The sequence below is a fragment of the Myotis myotis genome, unplaced genomic scaffold (genome assembly GCF_014108235.1).
Source record: "Myotis myotis isolate mMyoMyo1 unplaced genomic scaffold, mMyoMyo1.p scaffold_m19_p_3, whole genome shotgun sequence".
NCBI classification, from domain to species: Eukaryota; Metazoa; Chordata; class Mammalia; order Chiroptera; family Vespertilionidae; genus Myotis; species Myotis myotis.
In genome coordinates, this window is record NW_023416335.1 from 192,281,650 (window position 1) to 192,298,211 (window position 16,562).

At 45.9% G+C, this 16,562-nt stretch overlaps 1 protein-coding gene across 1 annotated transcript; it reads left to right on the top strand.

The window, feature by feature from the left end:
- The first annotated feature begins 1,638 nt into the window (after positions 1–1,638).
- C1RL (complement C1r subcomponent like) lies at positions 1,639–14,868 on the top strand. The gene is made up of 6 exons (XM_036301186.1): positions 1,639–1,740; positions 2,253–2,481; positions 8,535–8,724; positions 9,791–9,916; positions 10,290–10,364; positions 12,160–14,868. The coding sequence occupies exons 1-6, from the start codon at positions 1,658–1,660 to the stop codon at positions 12,930–12,932; spliced, it is 1,476 nt and encodes a 491-aa protein (XP_036157079.1). The 5' UTR covers positions 1,639–1,657; the 3' UTR covers positions 12,933–14,868.
- Positions 14,869–16,562: the final 1,694 nt, after the last annotated feature.

Sequence of the window (16,562 nt, forward strand, 5' to 3'; positions counted from 1 at the left end):
AGATAAAATCCAATTACTCTCTTTGATTTCTTATCAGAGATTTAAGATTCTGCAATTATTTGAATTAACTGAAGGAATCCATGCTTGGTGATCGACCAGGGAAGATAGGAACCAGCCTATGGGAAGAGCTGGAAAAGGAAAGAGAGGAGCACAGAACAAACCGATGGCAGCCAGATGGGAGAGCGGGTGGAGGGGATGGACAAAAAGCGAAAAGGATTAAGAAGTATAAATTGCCAATTATAAAAATGGTCAAAGGGATGTAAAATACAGCACAGGGAATCCTATATAATAAACCCTAATATGCAAATCGACCGAATGGCAGAATGACTGCAGGAACAACCAGTCACTATGATGCGCATTGACCACCAGGGGGCAGATGCTCAATGCAGGAGCTCCCCCCAGTCCACAGGCCCTGACCCCGCAGCATCAGCGGGGGACGGGGCTGGCGAGTGGGTGGTGCCAGGCCAGCCAAGCCGGGTGCCAACAGGGCCCCCCCTCCTGATTGCCCCGCGGATCATCCCTGCTCACCAGCCATACCTAGGGACCCTACCCATGCATAAATTTTGTGCACTGGGCCTCTTGTATAGTCAATAATATTGTAATCATTATGATGTCAGGTGGGTACTAAACTTATTGGGGGATCACTTTATAAGGTATACAAATATCTAAATGTCTAATCACTATGTTGTACACCTGAAACTAATATAATGTTATATGCCAGCTGTAATTGAAAAGTAAATTTAAAAGGATCCCTTCCCTTTCAGATCACAGCCCCGTTGTAGGGGCTGCTGCTGACCTTCCACACACCTGCCTCCTTTGAGGACAGGAACACTGGCCTCCACAAGGACTTCCTGGCCCCCTATCAAGCTGTGGGTGAGTGTCTCCTAGGGAGCGTGGCCTCTGTGCCTAGTCACGGCCCCTGGTATCTGCCTAAAGAAGCTGAAGTCAGGGCCTAATCCCAGCCCTGTGCCAACTTGACCCTGGTGGACGAGCAGCTTCCAGGGGTTGTGAGCAAAAGGTTACCTAAGCGAGGGCCCCAGACTTGCTTGGGGGAGAAGCTCAAGGTCACAGGTCACAAACTTCAAGTTCAACAATGGGTGGAAAGTCAGGGAGGGAAAGGTATGGCCGATTAAAGGCAACAGCCATAACTCACAAGGAACCACCCTACCATTTACTATTTTGTACAAATAGTCCAAGAGAGCCCAGAGTCAGTGCCCTCCCACCCCTGATCTCTGAAGCCCACATCAGTTTAGTCTCAACCTGTGGGTCGCGACCCCTTTGGGGGTCGAAAGACCCTTTCACAGGGGTCGCCTAAGACCATCGGAAAACACATATATAAGTACATATTGTTTCTGGGATTAATCACTATGCTTTAATTATGTTCAATTTGTAACAACGAAATTGGGGGTCACCACGACATGAGGAACTGTATTAAGGGGTCGCGGCATTAGGAAGGTTGAGAACCACTGCCTTAAGTTGTGGTGGGTGAGCTATCCCCAAGTTATACAGTAGGTGGCGCTCAACCCAGAGAATTAGAAAAAGGAACCAGAGAATTACTCAACCCATTTCCAGTAAAAGCTCCCTCCTCCCCCTCAGGGCCCTCTCCAGCCCCACCTCTTGTTCCCTAACCTGGGCCAAGTCCTCTCTAAGGTCCCAGATGGCCTATTCCAGATGCCTGGTCTCAGAGGTGGAGAATTATCTCTGGGGAAGCCCCAGCTCCATAAGCTGCGCACGCATGATGTGAGTGTGGCCTTGGAGAGGCCTGGAGGAGAGGAAAAGGATGGGGTGGGACCCAGGGGCGTATGTACACACACACGCACACTCACACACACAGAGCCACTTAATGCAGAGGGACTTAGAAATTGCCCGTAGCTTCTAGCAGCCTTTCCTGGGGGTGATCAAGCCCGATGCTCTGAGCCAGGAAACTAACATCTAACTGTCCCTCACTTGTACCACCATGTCTCCCTCAGTTTCCAGGGTGGGGGTGGGATCTGCTGAAGCAGAAAGTAGCCCCCAACTGTGTATGAGACTCTCCACGGAGATAGCAATGGTGGAAAACTCCTACTCAGGCTGAGTAGGAGGCTGGAGGAACTGGGGCAGAGAGGGGTGATAAGGGAGCAGGCAGAGGTGCCAGGCCTCAAGGGCTGAGGCCACAGCTGCTAATGCCTTAACTGGTCCCTCAGTCCCTTGGCATAGTCTGCCCTCACTCCTCATGACTCCACAGGCCTCATCTTGCCCTCACCCCCTCACAGGTGGTGGCTGCTTCTCTGGGGAGTCCTCCAGGCTTGCCCCACGCAGGGCTCTGTGCTCTTGGCCCAGCAGCTACCCCAGCAGCTGACCTCTCCAGGGTACCCAGAGCCATACCTCAAAGGCCAAGAGAGTACCACTGTCATCCAGGCCCCGGAGGGCTTTGCTGTGAAGCTTATCTTGCAGGACTTGGACCTGGAGCTGTCCCAGGACTGTGAGCCGGACTCTGTCACCGTGAGCTGGGGTCCTGGAGGGACTCTGGGGAGGGATCCTCTAGCCTGGAGCCCAGGGGGCAGTGGGAGGTGTCAGTGCCCTGAACCTCAGAGGATGGATGAAGAGCCCAAGTCAGGGGCACAGGCGGGCTTACCTGGGAGGCCCCTTACCTGTCCCTGGCTCTGCTACCATCTTGGCCCCAAAGGAACACACAAATACTGCCAATCCCTAGAATAAAGAGCAAGGACTCACACGTCAGTCATTAAACACACCTGAATACTTGCTCTGTCAGGGCAGGCAGCTGGGCATGAATAATAACAAAAGATTTGGTGATTGGGTTTACCTTAGAGGAGCTATGGCAAAAGTTCTTAGGGTAAGGGCATTATCCGAATAAGGACACTTCAAAAACAGTACCTCATGTTATCTTTTGGTTTAAGTTTTATTTATATCAAAATAATACATGCACATAGTTGTTGTTTTTAATATATTTTATTGATTTTTCTACAGAGAGGAGGGAGAGAGATAGAGAGTTAGAAACATCGATGAGAGAGAAACATCGATCACCTGCCTCCTGCACATGTCCCCACTGGGGATGTGCCCACAACCAAGGTACATGCCCTTGACCGGAATCGAACCTGGGACCCTTCAGTCCGCAGGCTGACGCTCTATCCACTGAGCCAAACCAGTTAGGGCTGTTGTTGTTTTTTAATCAGAGTACTACAAGGCATATAATGAGAAACAGCTGTCTCCAGCCTACTCCCCCCCCTCCATTGTCCTCTCCTGGGGCAATTAGTTACAATTCATGTAGCTGTTTCATCTGGTAGTTATTTTCATCTGTATCACTAACATGCTCATTCTGGTTTTGTTTGTGTTTTGTAAAACACATTTGAAAGGGTAAAATTGGTGATGCACAGTCAGGCTAAATAGCCATCTCAGGCAGTGAATAAAGAAATTTTAATTTATTTAAGGAAAAGGGGATAGGAGTTGGAGATATCCAAAAGGAAGGGCTACACAACACTGAGCCAAAGGGTATTGTATCCATGATGGCAGCCAAAATATCCTTAGGACAGTGAAGCAAGGAAGGCCATAGAAGAAGCCACAGGAAAGCCTGGCTGGGCTGCTTTGTCTCACTGAGAAGTCAGAGGAAAGGGGGTCCTGGAGACAGGTTCGGGGGTTAGCCTGGGGCGAGCTGCCGCTGCCCATTGCTCCTCTGGTTACAAGTCTCCTGGGGTCCCTTAGAAAAAAGAAGGGGGAAGGGAACGGTGCCGACGTGCTCCCCTGGGGGAGTGTGCGCACTGGGGTCCTTTGTCCTAAGCATATGTATCTCTCTCTTGCAGGTGGCAATCTTAGGGGAGGTCTCAGGGAAGAGTCTTAATAGAATATTCATCAGTTTTCTGGGTATGCTCTACTGACCGGTCAGTGGCAGGGCAGGGGGTCACTAATCAACAAGGCTTGTCCTGAGGCAGCCACAGCGTCACTTGTCAGGTTTTGCTGCTTTTCTGGACCTGGAGCTGAAATACAACTGAGGCCTCGACGTTATCTTTAAGGAGGAAAAGGTCAGGGGATCTAAACCACCTGACCATCGATATTAAAGACCAGGGGTCCAAACCGCATGAGCAGTGATATGCTAGGGGAGGATAGGTTACCTGGGGGTGAGGTTCTTGTTTTCCCAGTTTTCCCACTTGCTGGGCATCCGGGGCTTTCTGCCCTGTGAGTTTCTGTGCCTGGCCTTGCTCTGCTCTTGTCTGTCTAGCAATATTACCCATGAACTTTCAACTATAGATGATAGGACTAGCTCTATCTCAGAACTTCACCATCTACATTTCCCCTCCTCCATCCGCCCAGTTTACCAATACTGTCATTTTTTATTAAATCTAGAGTCATTATTTATATTATTATAACTTTAAAATATTCAGATCTGAGCCAGTGAAGTACAATTAATATAGGTTTGTTTGTTTTCTCCAACTTTGGTTTCTAGGAGTCAATAATTACATGGAGTTCTTTGGAATTTTTTGTTGGTTTTTGTTCTAATCTTTGGTTTGCTTAGTTCTCTGTAACTAACCTCCCCAAACTCTTACCCAGGAGCGTAAATCTCTTCTCAGCACATTCAAGTACAAATGTCAATCTCTGAGTCCTCTTTTTTTATTGGTGACACTCACCTACAGATCTCTTGATGGTTTCTTCCCTCAGTCTGAATTCTTTGTTCTCTAAGCCTTCACACTTTCTGGGAGTCCCCTTCTCCCTCATGCTGGAGATTCCCTTTGCCTGTCCTGTGTTGGAACTGAATCCCATCACCATTTCTTTCCTGGTTTACTCCCTCTTTTTGTAGGAGCACTTTCTCCTCCAGAAAAGGTATGTGGGAGTACATTTCAGAGGCTCTTACATAACCCTAAACGTCTTTGTTCTGCCCTCACAGTGACGGATTGTTTAACCGGGTTGCATTCTAGGTTGGAAGTCATTTCCTCTCAGAAATGTGGTATTGTCTTCTAGCTCTCGTGTTAAGTCTGATAGCATTGAGTCCTGATCCTTAGTTTTTTTCTCTCTAGAGCTTTTGGAATATTTTCTTTACTACCAGTATTCTGAACTTTCATTATGTGCTTTTTACTGGTTGTACAGAGTTATCTGAATCTAGAGACTCTTTTAATCTAGTCCTTCAATTCTAGGAATGTTCTTGTATTGTTTCTTAAATTATTTACACATATCTACTCGCTTTATTTTTGATTTCTGGAACGCCTGTGATTTAGCTGCTGTATGTTCTGGACTGATTCTCTAGTTTTGCTATTCATTCTGTTGTGTTTTCCATCTCCTTGTCTTTTCGTTCCATTTTCTGGGAGATTTCCTCCTTTTAAATACCAACTGTAATGGTTTATTTTCTGTTGACATATTTTTATGTCTAAAGCCTCATTCTTATTTTCTAAATGTGCCTTTTTACAGAATACTGTTCCTGTTAACTAGACAATACTCTTTTCCCTATAATAGAATTATTTTTAAATGTTTCTTCTAGTGCCTGTATTATCCAAGTTCTTTTTTACTCTTCATTTGTTTTAAGTCTCTGCTTTTCATCTCTCCTACAATGTTTGATAATCCTTGGCTGTCCGTTCATATTTAAAAATGAAGTACTAGAATGATATTGGATGCTCTGTGTGATAGCTGAAATTTGTGAAACAAGTTTGAAAACAGAGTTATCAACAAGGTGACTTAGATGTCTGGCGGGGGAGGAGGGGCGGCGGGGGGGGTCCCAGTGTCAGTATGCAGAAGTACTCTCTTTGAGGCTAGCCAGCCTCAGAGAGGAATCCTCTGGTCTCCTGATCAGTTGCCAGCCTTCTAGTAAACAAGCAGTAGCATCTCACTGTTTGCTATGCACACTTTCACCTCATCCTTCTGTTTTCAATTCTGGCCTCACTCCCTCTATCAAGTGTCCCAGGGAACCCCAAGTCCAGGGTCTCTGACTCACATTCAGGTCTCCAGCCAGGGTGAGCCCGAAAGTTATCTGGATGCATAGGGTGAGCAAAGGGATCCAGAATCCTGAGGTCTCCCTACAGAGGCTCCTCTAAGCCTCTCTCTCATCCCCATCCTCACGGGTGCCTGGTTATCCTAATTTCTGCAATGGGAACCTGCTTGCTTTATGTTGGCTTCCACCTCTGCAGAGTCAGGCTGTCCCTTTTGCATCTCCATTCCACCTTTCAAGATGTTACTGGCATCGCTCATCTGCTGCCGTCTCTCACTGTTTGTCCTTGACCATGTACACCATTTTATCCCTTTGCTGTCATATTAATGGGATTTGAGATAAATGCATGTTTAAAGCTTCAGATTTCACCAGAAGCCGACTATATTCAATTCAACCGATTCTATTGAGCACCTACCATGAGCCCTGTTCTTCTTAGTCATGGACAATTTTAAGCCCAGACTGACTCTTCCCTTGTCATTGAGGAAATCCAAGCTCAGGAATAGAATTCTTTTCTCCTCTCTGCTGCCAGGGCAACACACGCACACACACACACACACACACACACACACACACACCTTAAATGCAATATTCTCAACCAGACTATGGGCTCCTTGGTAGCAGAACCATGTCTTATTCATGTCTGTATCCCTGCACTTAGCATAGTGTCTTGCACATAGAGCATAATAACTCTCAAAGAAATAAATGAAAGAATAAATGAAATCCAAGCTTGTCATACGTGTAGGACACACAGCACAATGAATTTTTTTTTTCAATATATTTTATTGAGTTTTTACAGAGAGGAAAGGAGAGAGATAGAGAGCCAGAAACATCGATGAGAGAGAAACATCGACCAGCCGCCTCCTGCACACTCCCCACCGGGGACGTGCTCGCAACCAAGGCACATGCCCCCGACCGGAATCGAACCCGGGACCCCTCAGTCCCCTGGCCGACGCTCCATCCACTGAGCCAAACCGGTTCCGGCAGCACAATGAATTTTGAATGAGCAGGTATTTCGTATCATCTTCACCACTGCTCTTTAGGGACATACTGGAAAGCTGCATAGGACATGCTGCCCTGACAGCAAGAGGCCTCACAGACCATTTTACAGGACAGGAAACTAAGATTTGAGGTGGGTGAGCAACTGCCTATGTCACAGAGTCCTAAGAGCAAAGTCTTAGGACTCACGGCCATGTGTTCATTCTGCTTTGCTAGTTAGACTCCTACGTGATTCTATTTAGCCAACAACTTGTGAGGAAGCTAAAAAGAAAGCTGAGGAGTTTGATAACCAAGTAGATCAGTAAAGGACAGTTTCAGAGAGCAAAAAGGCTTCTTCCCCCAAGAGATAATGAGTCTCTTAAATATGGGGCTTAAGTTTGTTGTTGTTCTGAGGAAAAGAACAGTATTGGAATGTGCCCAAGCAAGGCATTTGGGGTGACTGAGAAATTTTCTTCATGCCAACTTTTACCCAGTTAATGTGATCGCAATGAGATAGGCTGGATGGCCTCTTAAAGGAATTTGAGACTTTGAAAGAATAAGCGAATGAAAAACTAGCAAGAGCGCAGGATGTGGGTCAATATGAAATCAGGAATAAAATTTTAAAAATAAAATGAGCTGAGCAGTGAGCCGTGTGCCCAGAATAGAGACTAAGCATGAAGCATCAGTCAAGGGAACTCCTTCCAAGGTATCCTGCGTTGGGATGGGGAACCCACAGAAAGGAATTTGAGCAGGGGCGAGGCAGTCAAAAGGGTTTGACACAGAGACACCCTGCTCAAAGAACATGTAAGTTAAACAACAATTGCCAGAGTATCCACACTGTGTACACTTGTGTCCTTAGATTCCCACGCCTTGTGGGGCTTTATTTACAGTGCATGGGGTAAGAGGAGGGACACTCCAAAAGAAGGAGAACAGGGAAGACCAGGAACCCCAGCTAAGTGTTTGCAGAGGGTCTTATTGCGTCACAGCTGTTGGCCCACAGGAAGTTACTCAGAGAAGAGGAAGGTGATGGGGTTGGATGGAAGGGACTTATGTCTGCATCGTCGTTGATTCAAAGCCGTGGTGCTATAGTCACCATGTTGAGCATCAGGGATTCAGTGGCCAGCAGAATAGTTGTACTCCCTGCCTTCTTGGAACTTACAATCCAGTGGACTATTGGGAGAACCCTAGGGTTTCCAAGGAACTTCTTTTTTATTGATTTATTTTTAATTATAATTGACATATAGTATTATGTTAGTTTCAGGAGTTCAATATATTGACTCAATATTAATATACCTCACAAAATGGCCACCACAATAAGTCTAGTAACCATCTGTCTCCAAACATCGTTGTTATGATGTTATTGACTCTGTTCCCAAGGAGCTTCTTGAAAGAAGGTAAATATGGGAGACTTTATGAGACAATTATAGCAGGCTAAAGAAATATGCAAGGTATCTAGTCATGTCTGGAAGAAACTGGGGGGTCAATAATGGAACAGGAAGCTACTTGAACAAGGTTCCACAGAGAACAGCTTCTCAGCCCCAGAGGAGTGCAGACCTCCTAGATGGGGACGAAGCCTGTGCCCATGATGTGACCCGGTGACCCCTTGTGCTGCAAATTCACCCCACACCTGCCTGCCGCCCTCTCCTTTCAGATCACAGCCAGTGCGATGGATCCAAGCCGGTTCTACGGCCAAATGGGCTCTCCGCTGGGCAGCCCCCCAGGTCAGAGGGAGTTTGTGTCCTCGGGGAACAGTTTGCGGCTGACCTTCCCTGCACCAGCCTCCTCTGCAGACAGGACCACGGGCCTCCACAAGGGCTTCCTGGTCCTCTACCAAGCCGTGAGTGAGTGTCCCTCGGGGGTGCACTCTCTGCCCATAGCCATGGCCCTGGTGCCTTGAAGCTACAAGCAGAAACTTGAGTGACAATTGACACTGGGGGCTCAGGAACACCCAGGCCCACACCTTCCCTGCCCCCTCCAGGCCTCTGCTGATGAGCTGCCAGTTAAAGGGCAGCCATTGCTCAACACTTGTTTCCACGACTATTTACTGGCCCAGAACTTGCAGATCATCTTGTTTTTTCAAGCCAAAGGTTACCAATTGTTTTTCAATTGGTAACTCAAAATTTTTTTAAAGATAATATATGCTCACTATAAAAATATCCCAAAAATGTGGTAAAGAGTAAGTCTCTGATCTCTGGCCCTTAGTCCCTGGCTATCTTGTCCAGAAACAACTCTATTCTCCATTTCCTGGGTATTCTTCCAAAGACATGCTATGCCATTCAAATATAATTGTGTGAGTAGGTGTGTGTGTGTGTGTGTGTGTGTGTGTGTGTGCTGCATGCATACTATTCACAATGTTTTAAATTTGACATTTTTCACTCAGTGATATATCTTTTTTTTTTCAGTGATATATCTTAAAGATCATTCCATATACATGCGGCTAGCGTTGCCTAATTATTTTTAATGGCCATATAATATTCCTTTGATTGATGTGTCATAATGTGTTTAATCAGTCTTCCACTGGTAAATATTTTGCTGCCACAGACAGTACTGTTATGGATATCTTACATATACATCTTGGAGCACACATATGAGGGTAAATTCTTAAAAATGGAAATGCTAGGTGAAAAAAATGCATTTTTAATTTTGGTATTGCTAAATTTCCCTCCTAAGAGGTTTTGGTACTTTACACTCTCACTAATCATGTCTGAAAATGCCCGCTTCCCCATATCCTAGTTACTTGTTTTTTAGCATTGACCATCTGATCAGTGAAAAATAGTTCAAATATTTAAAGAGAAAACAAAAAACACTGTACAGGTCAAACTAAATATGGCCATGGGCCAGAATCACTCTCTGGGGTGCCAGTTTGCAATTCTGTTCTAGGTCCTAATGACCACTTTTTCCCTATAGGTATGAACCATAGTCAGCCCATCAGCCAGGTTAGTGGTGACTCTGATGCCACACACACACCTGGGTACAACTCCTCCGAGATCCAGAACCACTGCCAGGAGCCCTATTATCAGGCGGTGCCAGCAGGTGAGTCCCCACCTGCTGGGAAACCAGCTTCTATCTGCCTTACTCCCACCAAGAGGCCTGTGGCACCTATTTTTTTTTTTTTTTAATCTTTTTTTTTTTAATATATTTTATTGATTTTTTACAGAGAGAGGAAGGGAGAGAGGTAGAGAGTTAGAAACATCGATGAGAGAGAAACATCGATCAGCTGCCTCCTGCACACTCCCCACTGGGGAAGTGCCCGCAACCCAGGTACATGCCCTTGACCGGAATCGAACCCGGGACCTTTCAGTCCGCAGGCTGACGCTCTATCCACTGAGCAACACCGGTTTCGGCAAGCACCTACTTTTTTAACCCCAACTCCCAATTCTGAGCCTCACTTCATTTCACTCCTCAGAGACACTCACCTGCAGAGCCCAGAGCCCTGGGAAAGAGACACTGGACAAGGAGGAGGCTCCTCGCTGTGTGCCTGGTGAGTAGTGACCTGCCAGTGCTGTGATTATGGCCACTTTCCAAGCAGGGGCCTGTGGACCAGGATACAGGGGGTTAGAGGAAAGCCTTCAAATAGAAAGAAGAAATAAAGGCAGAAAGGGAAGAAGAAGAGGGAAACCAAAAAGGTCCAGAAAAGAAGAGGCAAGGAGCTTGTCCCATATTCTTCAAAGATCGAGAGATAACCAAGCCCAGTGTTTGAGCATCAACCTATGAACCAGGAGGTCACGGTTCGATTCCTGTCAGGGCACATGCCCAGGTTACACCCAGGTTTCAGGCTCGATCCCCAGTGTTGGGGTGTGCAGGAGGCAGCCAATAAATGATTATCCCTCATCATTTATGTTTCTCCCTCTCCCTCTCCCTTCCTTTCTGAAATCAATAAAAATATATTTTTAAAAAAGAGATAACTAAGAAAGCAAAAGCATGAGGAAGTTAATCAGATGGAAAAGTGAAGAGGAAAGAGGGGCAGGGTTGTAATAAGAGGAAACCCTCTCTTGGTATGGTACGCTTTAGGAATACACAGACAGGCTCTCTGTCCCCAAAATATCTCCCTTCTTAGATCCCACAGGGCCAGAAAGTCCACCTTTTTTGTTTGGTTGGCTTTTTCCTGAAATAAAATTCACATAATATAAAATTCACCATTTTAAAGTGTACAACTTAGTAATTTTTAGTCTATTTACAATGCTGTGCAACCATTGCCACCAATTCCAAAACATATCCATCATCCCAAAAAGAAACCCAGTACCCTTCCAACTCTCCCCTTCCCCATCCTCTGGCAACCACTAATCTGTGTTCTGTCTCTATGGACTTGCCTACTCTGAACATTTCATATCAATGGAATCATACAATATGTGACCTTTTGTGCGTGGCTTCTTTCATTCAGCACAATGTCTTCAGGTTTCATCCACATTGTAGCTTGTATTCGTACTTCCTTCCTTTCATGAGTGAATAGAATTCCACTGTGTGGATATACCACATTTTGTTTATCCATTCACTAGTTGATGGACACTGGGATTGTTTCCACTTTTTGCCCTTTATAGACAATGCTGCTATGACCATTCATGTACCAGTTTCTGTTTGAACGTATGTTTTCAGTTCTCTTGAGTATATACCTACGAGTGGAATTGCTGGGTCCTATCATAACTCTATATTTAACTTCTTGAAGAATTGCCAAACTGTTTTCCACAATGGATGCACCATTGTAAATTCCCATCAGCAGTATATGAGGATTCAAGCCTACCATTTTTGAAACCCATTTTTTTAGTCAAACCATTGCCTTTCTTGAATAAATTTTTCAGATTTTACTCCTGATCCACAGAAAGCTCTAGGGGCAGCCTGAGGAAATGGCCATGGGCAGTGTGGCTCAGTTAGTTGAGCATCGTCCCATGCACCAAAGGGTCACCAGTTGGATTCCGGTTCTTGTAGGCTCCATCCCCCCACATCCCCAGTGGGGGGCATGCAGAAGGCAGCCAATCAATGTTTCTCTATCACATTAATGTTTCTCTCTCTTCTTCTGTCCCTCCATCTCTTCCTCTCCCTCCAAAATCAATAAAACATTTTTTTAAATGAAGAAATTACACAAAAAACAGAGGCAAGAGGCACTGAAGGCAAACTCTGCTTGCAACATGAGTTTGCTCAGGGTGGTCCCACCAAGAGAGTAAAAAAGTAGCTTAAAATGGCTAAGGAGGCAGGAAGAAGAGCACTTCACAGAAGTGGGTCTTTAATCATTGTGGCTTGATGCATGCTGGTGTCTCACCCTTACCTCTCCTCTCTCCCAGTCTGTGGACAGCCAGTCACCCCCATCGCCCAGAACCAGGAGGCCCAGGGTTCTTCCAAAGCTAAGCTGGGCAACTTCCCCTGGCAAGCCTTCACCAGTATCTATGGCCGTGGGGGCGGGGCCCTGCTGGGCGACAGATGGATCCTCACGGCCGCCCACACCATCTATCCCAAAGACAGCATCTTTCTCGGGAAGAAGAGGAATGTGGACGTGTTCCTGGGCCACACAGGCATAGATGAGATGATAAAACTGGGGAACCACCCTGTGCGCCGTGTGGTTGTGCACCCAGACTACCGTCAGAACGAGTCCTACAACTTCAACGGGGACATTGCCCTCCTGGAACTCCAGCACAGTGTCCCCTTGGGGCCCCACCTCCTCCCGGTCTGTCTGCCTGACAACGAGACCCTCTACCGCAGTGGCCTGATGGGCTATGTCAGTGGGTTTGGTGTGCAGATGGGCTGGCTAACTACCGAGTTGAAATACTCAAGGCTGCCTGTTGCCCCGAGGGAGGCCTGCGAGGCCTGGCTTCAAGAGAAACAGAGGACTGAGGTGTTCTCTGATAACATGTTCTGTGTCGGGGATAAGACACGGCAGCAGAGTGTCTGCCAGGGGGACAGTGGTAGCGTCTATGTAGTATGGGATGGCCATGCCCGTCACTGGGTGGCCACGGGCATCGTATCCTGGGGCATTGGGTGTGGCAAAGGGTACGGCTTCTACACCAAAGTGCTCAATTATGTGGACTGGATCAAGGACGTGATGGGTGGGAAGGGCTGACCCTGGGAGCGCTGAGCAATGACACCAGCACTGTGGAGGCCCCAGGAGAAGAGGGTTGAAAGCGAAGACTGAGTCCTGTGGGCGGGGAGGGGGTGGGCAGGGAATCCCTATCCGAGTTCCTGAGAGAGAACTCCTCCTCTGCTCAAGGCTGATCTCATGCCAGATAAGAAGGGAGTCCCCCAACCCCTCCTCACCCTCCACCTTCCTGTGAGTTTGCCTGAAGCCCAGGGAAGCCCTGTACATCTCAGTGAGTTTCACTTTGAACTTCACTTTCTGCTGACACAGCCACCCTCTCATCCCCCTGTTCAGTGATGTATGAGGGAAGTGGTCTTAATTGCATTGCATCTTTGAAACATTCCCAAATCTCTTTAATTGACCTTCAAATAGCCAAACTGTCAGCTGCACCGCCTACCACAACTCCCAGATGCAATTACAGTGACAGCCCGGTTTTTGTTACATATTCTCTATACCAGGCGCTTCACACATGCTACTTCATTGACTCCTCACACCAAGTTTGCAAAGGATGTGTTATGATCACATTTTATTTTCCTTCTTTAGCTTTATAGATTTTAAGTTTATTTTTACTCCTTTACATTTTTTTGGAGCTTGTTTTTAGACAGTTTTTTATTACATTTATTGGGGTGGCATTGGTTAATAAAATTATATTTTCAAGTGTACAATTCTATAATACATCATCTGCATATTGCATTGTGTATTCACCACCCAAAGTCAAGTTTCCTTTCATCACCATATATTTGAGCCCCTATAACAAAGCTTTACTACCTCACCCCAACCCCTCTGGTAACCACCATACTGTTGTCTGTGTCTATGAGTTTTTGTTTGTTCGTTTGTTCATTTATCACTTTCAGTTTTATATTCCACATGAGTGAAATCATATGGTTCTTGACTTTTTATCTCTGACTTATTTCACTTAGCATGATATTCTCCAGATCCATCCAGGTTGTCCCAAACAGCAGTTGTTTCATCTTTTCTTGTGACTGAGTAGTATTCCATTGTATATGTGGATCACAGGATATGGAAGTGTCCCTCAGTACATGATTGGGTAAAGAGGATGTGGATGCAGGTTTTATTGGAATTTACTTGATCTTTTCAGGCTTACTTTTAAGCTTTGTTAGTAAATGTATGGATCAACCTTTCATCTATGAACAATTGGACACTATTACTGTGGGAGTACTTTTTCAAGACTCAATGCAAAGTTTTTTCCACTCTGCTGACTCACATTTTAAATGAGGAAACTGAAGTTCAGAGGGGTAAAGTGACTTGCCCAAATGCCACAGCTGGTCTGGGACAGCCAAGGCCGTGTGCTTCCCAGTGCACCTTTACACTTCTCAGGGTTCCCCCACTTCCCCTCCCAATCCGACACCCCTACAGATTCTCTCTCCCTGGGAATTCCTGCTTCAGTGAGGAGGATGACACCTGGCTCGCACTTTCCTGGGGCCCCATCTCCTGCAGACACCCCATCTCCTGAGCCCAGCCCTGGGCTGGATGTTCCCACAGGACCTCCAGTGCTGCTGGACACCCCGGGCCATGCTCCACCTGAGAGGACCAACTATTTAATTTTTAGTGAGGACATGATGGCGATTTAGAGTAAAAGTTGCAAATAAAATACACTTGTTCAAATAGAACTAGAAAATGAATGAAACAGAGAAGAGAGCAAATTTGCTACTATTGAAAATCAAGGTAGCTATATAGTTAAAGGTTAAATTTACCTTTGGAAAAGTAGGATTAAAATGTGAACGTACATGTGGTTACTTCTATTTTACAAAGTTGAATAGTACATAATACAAAGACCATGAAAAATACTCTAAGCCCAGCAGGTGTGGCTCACTGGTTGAGTGTTAACCCATGAACCAAGATGTCACTGGTTCAATTCCTGGCCATGGCACATGTGGGGGTTGCAGGCTTGATCCCTGCAGGGGGCATGCAGGAGGCATGCAGGAGGCAGCCGATCAAAGTTTCTCTCTCATCAATGACTCTATCTCTCTATCCCTCTCCCTTCCACTCTCTCTAAAATCATTCAACTAATAAAGACATTTTTAAAATACTCTAAAATGTTCTTCAGAGATTGTTTTAAGTGGTATAATTCTGGATGTTTTGTTTTCCATGTTTTTCTCTATTTGCTAAATTTTATTTAATGAACATGTGTTTAGTTTTACTGTTTTTTATTATTGAAAAAAAATGATATGAGTTTCTCCCAACCAAGGCAAAAAATATATACCCATATGTATACATCTATATTTATATAACTAGATATAGGTATAATTATAGATATAGCCACAAAGAAAAACCTACCATTACTTTAAAGGAAAAAAATTTTCCCCCAAAATCAAATCCTAAGAGGAATGAACAATGTAATAGACAATGTCTTTGAATACTGTCTTTAAGTCAAGTGCCTGACACTCTTTATATGGCTGTTCCTTCTTTCTATTCTTGTTATGAGTCAAGGGCATAAGTCAAATGTGTAAGAAAAGGTTATTCTGAGTAGTTGGGCAGAGTGGAGGTTAGGGTGGGACTAAGCTAATGAGGGCCAAGTTTGTCACTTTCCAGTTATGTTGTAAAACACTGGGACAGACCTCAGAATCTGTAGATGGGCTAGGAGAGCTTCAGCAAAGACTTACCTTCTCAGACCACCTCCTCCTTCCCTGTTACCTCTGCCATCCTGCTCCCCCCATGAACACACACGCACACACACACACACACACACACACACACTGCTGTCAGGATGCTAATGTGCAATTTGCTGGACAAGAGTCCCCGCTTTCTTATCTCCTGATCTAGTCCTTATCCTCCCTATCTTTTGTCTTTCCTGACCTTACAAGGCCATGGGTCATGTCATGGGTCATGCCATGGATCAGCCCTGCCGTAAGATGTATTCCTCAGCTCGACATGTAAGCCTGCTGAAGAAATCCTCCACGTGTCTGCTCTCACTGCATTCAGTGATGACTTGTTGCTGCCTAACGGCGAACTGCTCCATCTTCATGAGTCCTTATAATCCATTGCCTACGAAAGTGCCTGGCACATTAAGTAGGTGGCAAAGTAAGCGAGGGTTCCAATGCAGCCAAACTCCGTTCTCCTCTGTCCACACCCTTGCTGCCTTCCTCTACCCCTGTCACATCATCCCGGGTGTCAAAACTCTGGCCAGGGCTGCTGTGACTAAGGGCAAGACAAACCCAGTGAATGTAAAAGGGCAGTCCAGAAAAGAGAGTCCCCTCGCTGTGATTTCCACTGCACTTTGGGTGGGAATCTTGTAAACACAGCAGCAGTCCCTAGGAAGGTTCCTGAAGATAGGGAGTATTCAGATCAGACTTAGGAATGAGTGGGTGGGTGGGTGCAGGGATAGAGGAATTAATCTAATAAGGGAAACAAGCAGGATACACAACAAAGGCCTCAGAACTCAGGGCCCTGCTCTGCAGCCTGAGCCTCCCAATGGAATTCATTGCCATAAGGCATTTGAACCATGGAGAGTTGACGAAGAAAGGCTCCCACAAACAGCAAACCTTTAAAACAGGACACTATGTCCTGGTGGGCAGGAGGGACAAGAGCTCTCCTCCCTCCCAGGGGTCTAGCTTCCCCTCAAGTCACTCTTGGTCCACAGCCACTCCCTTCGCC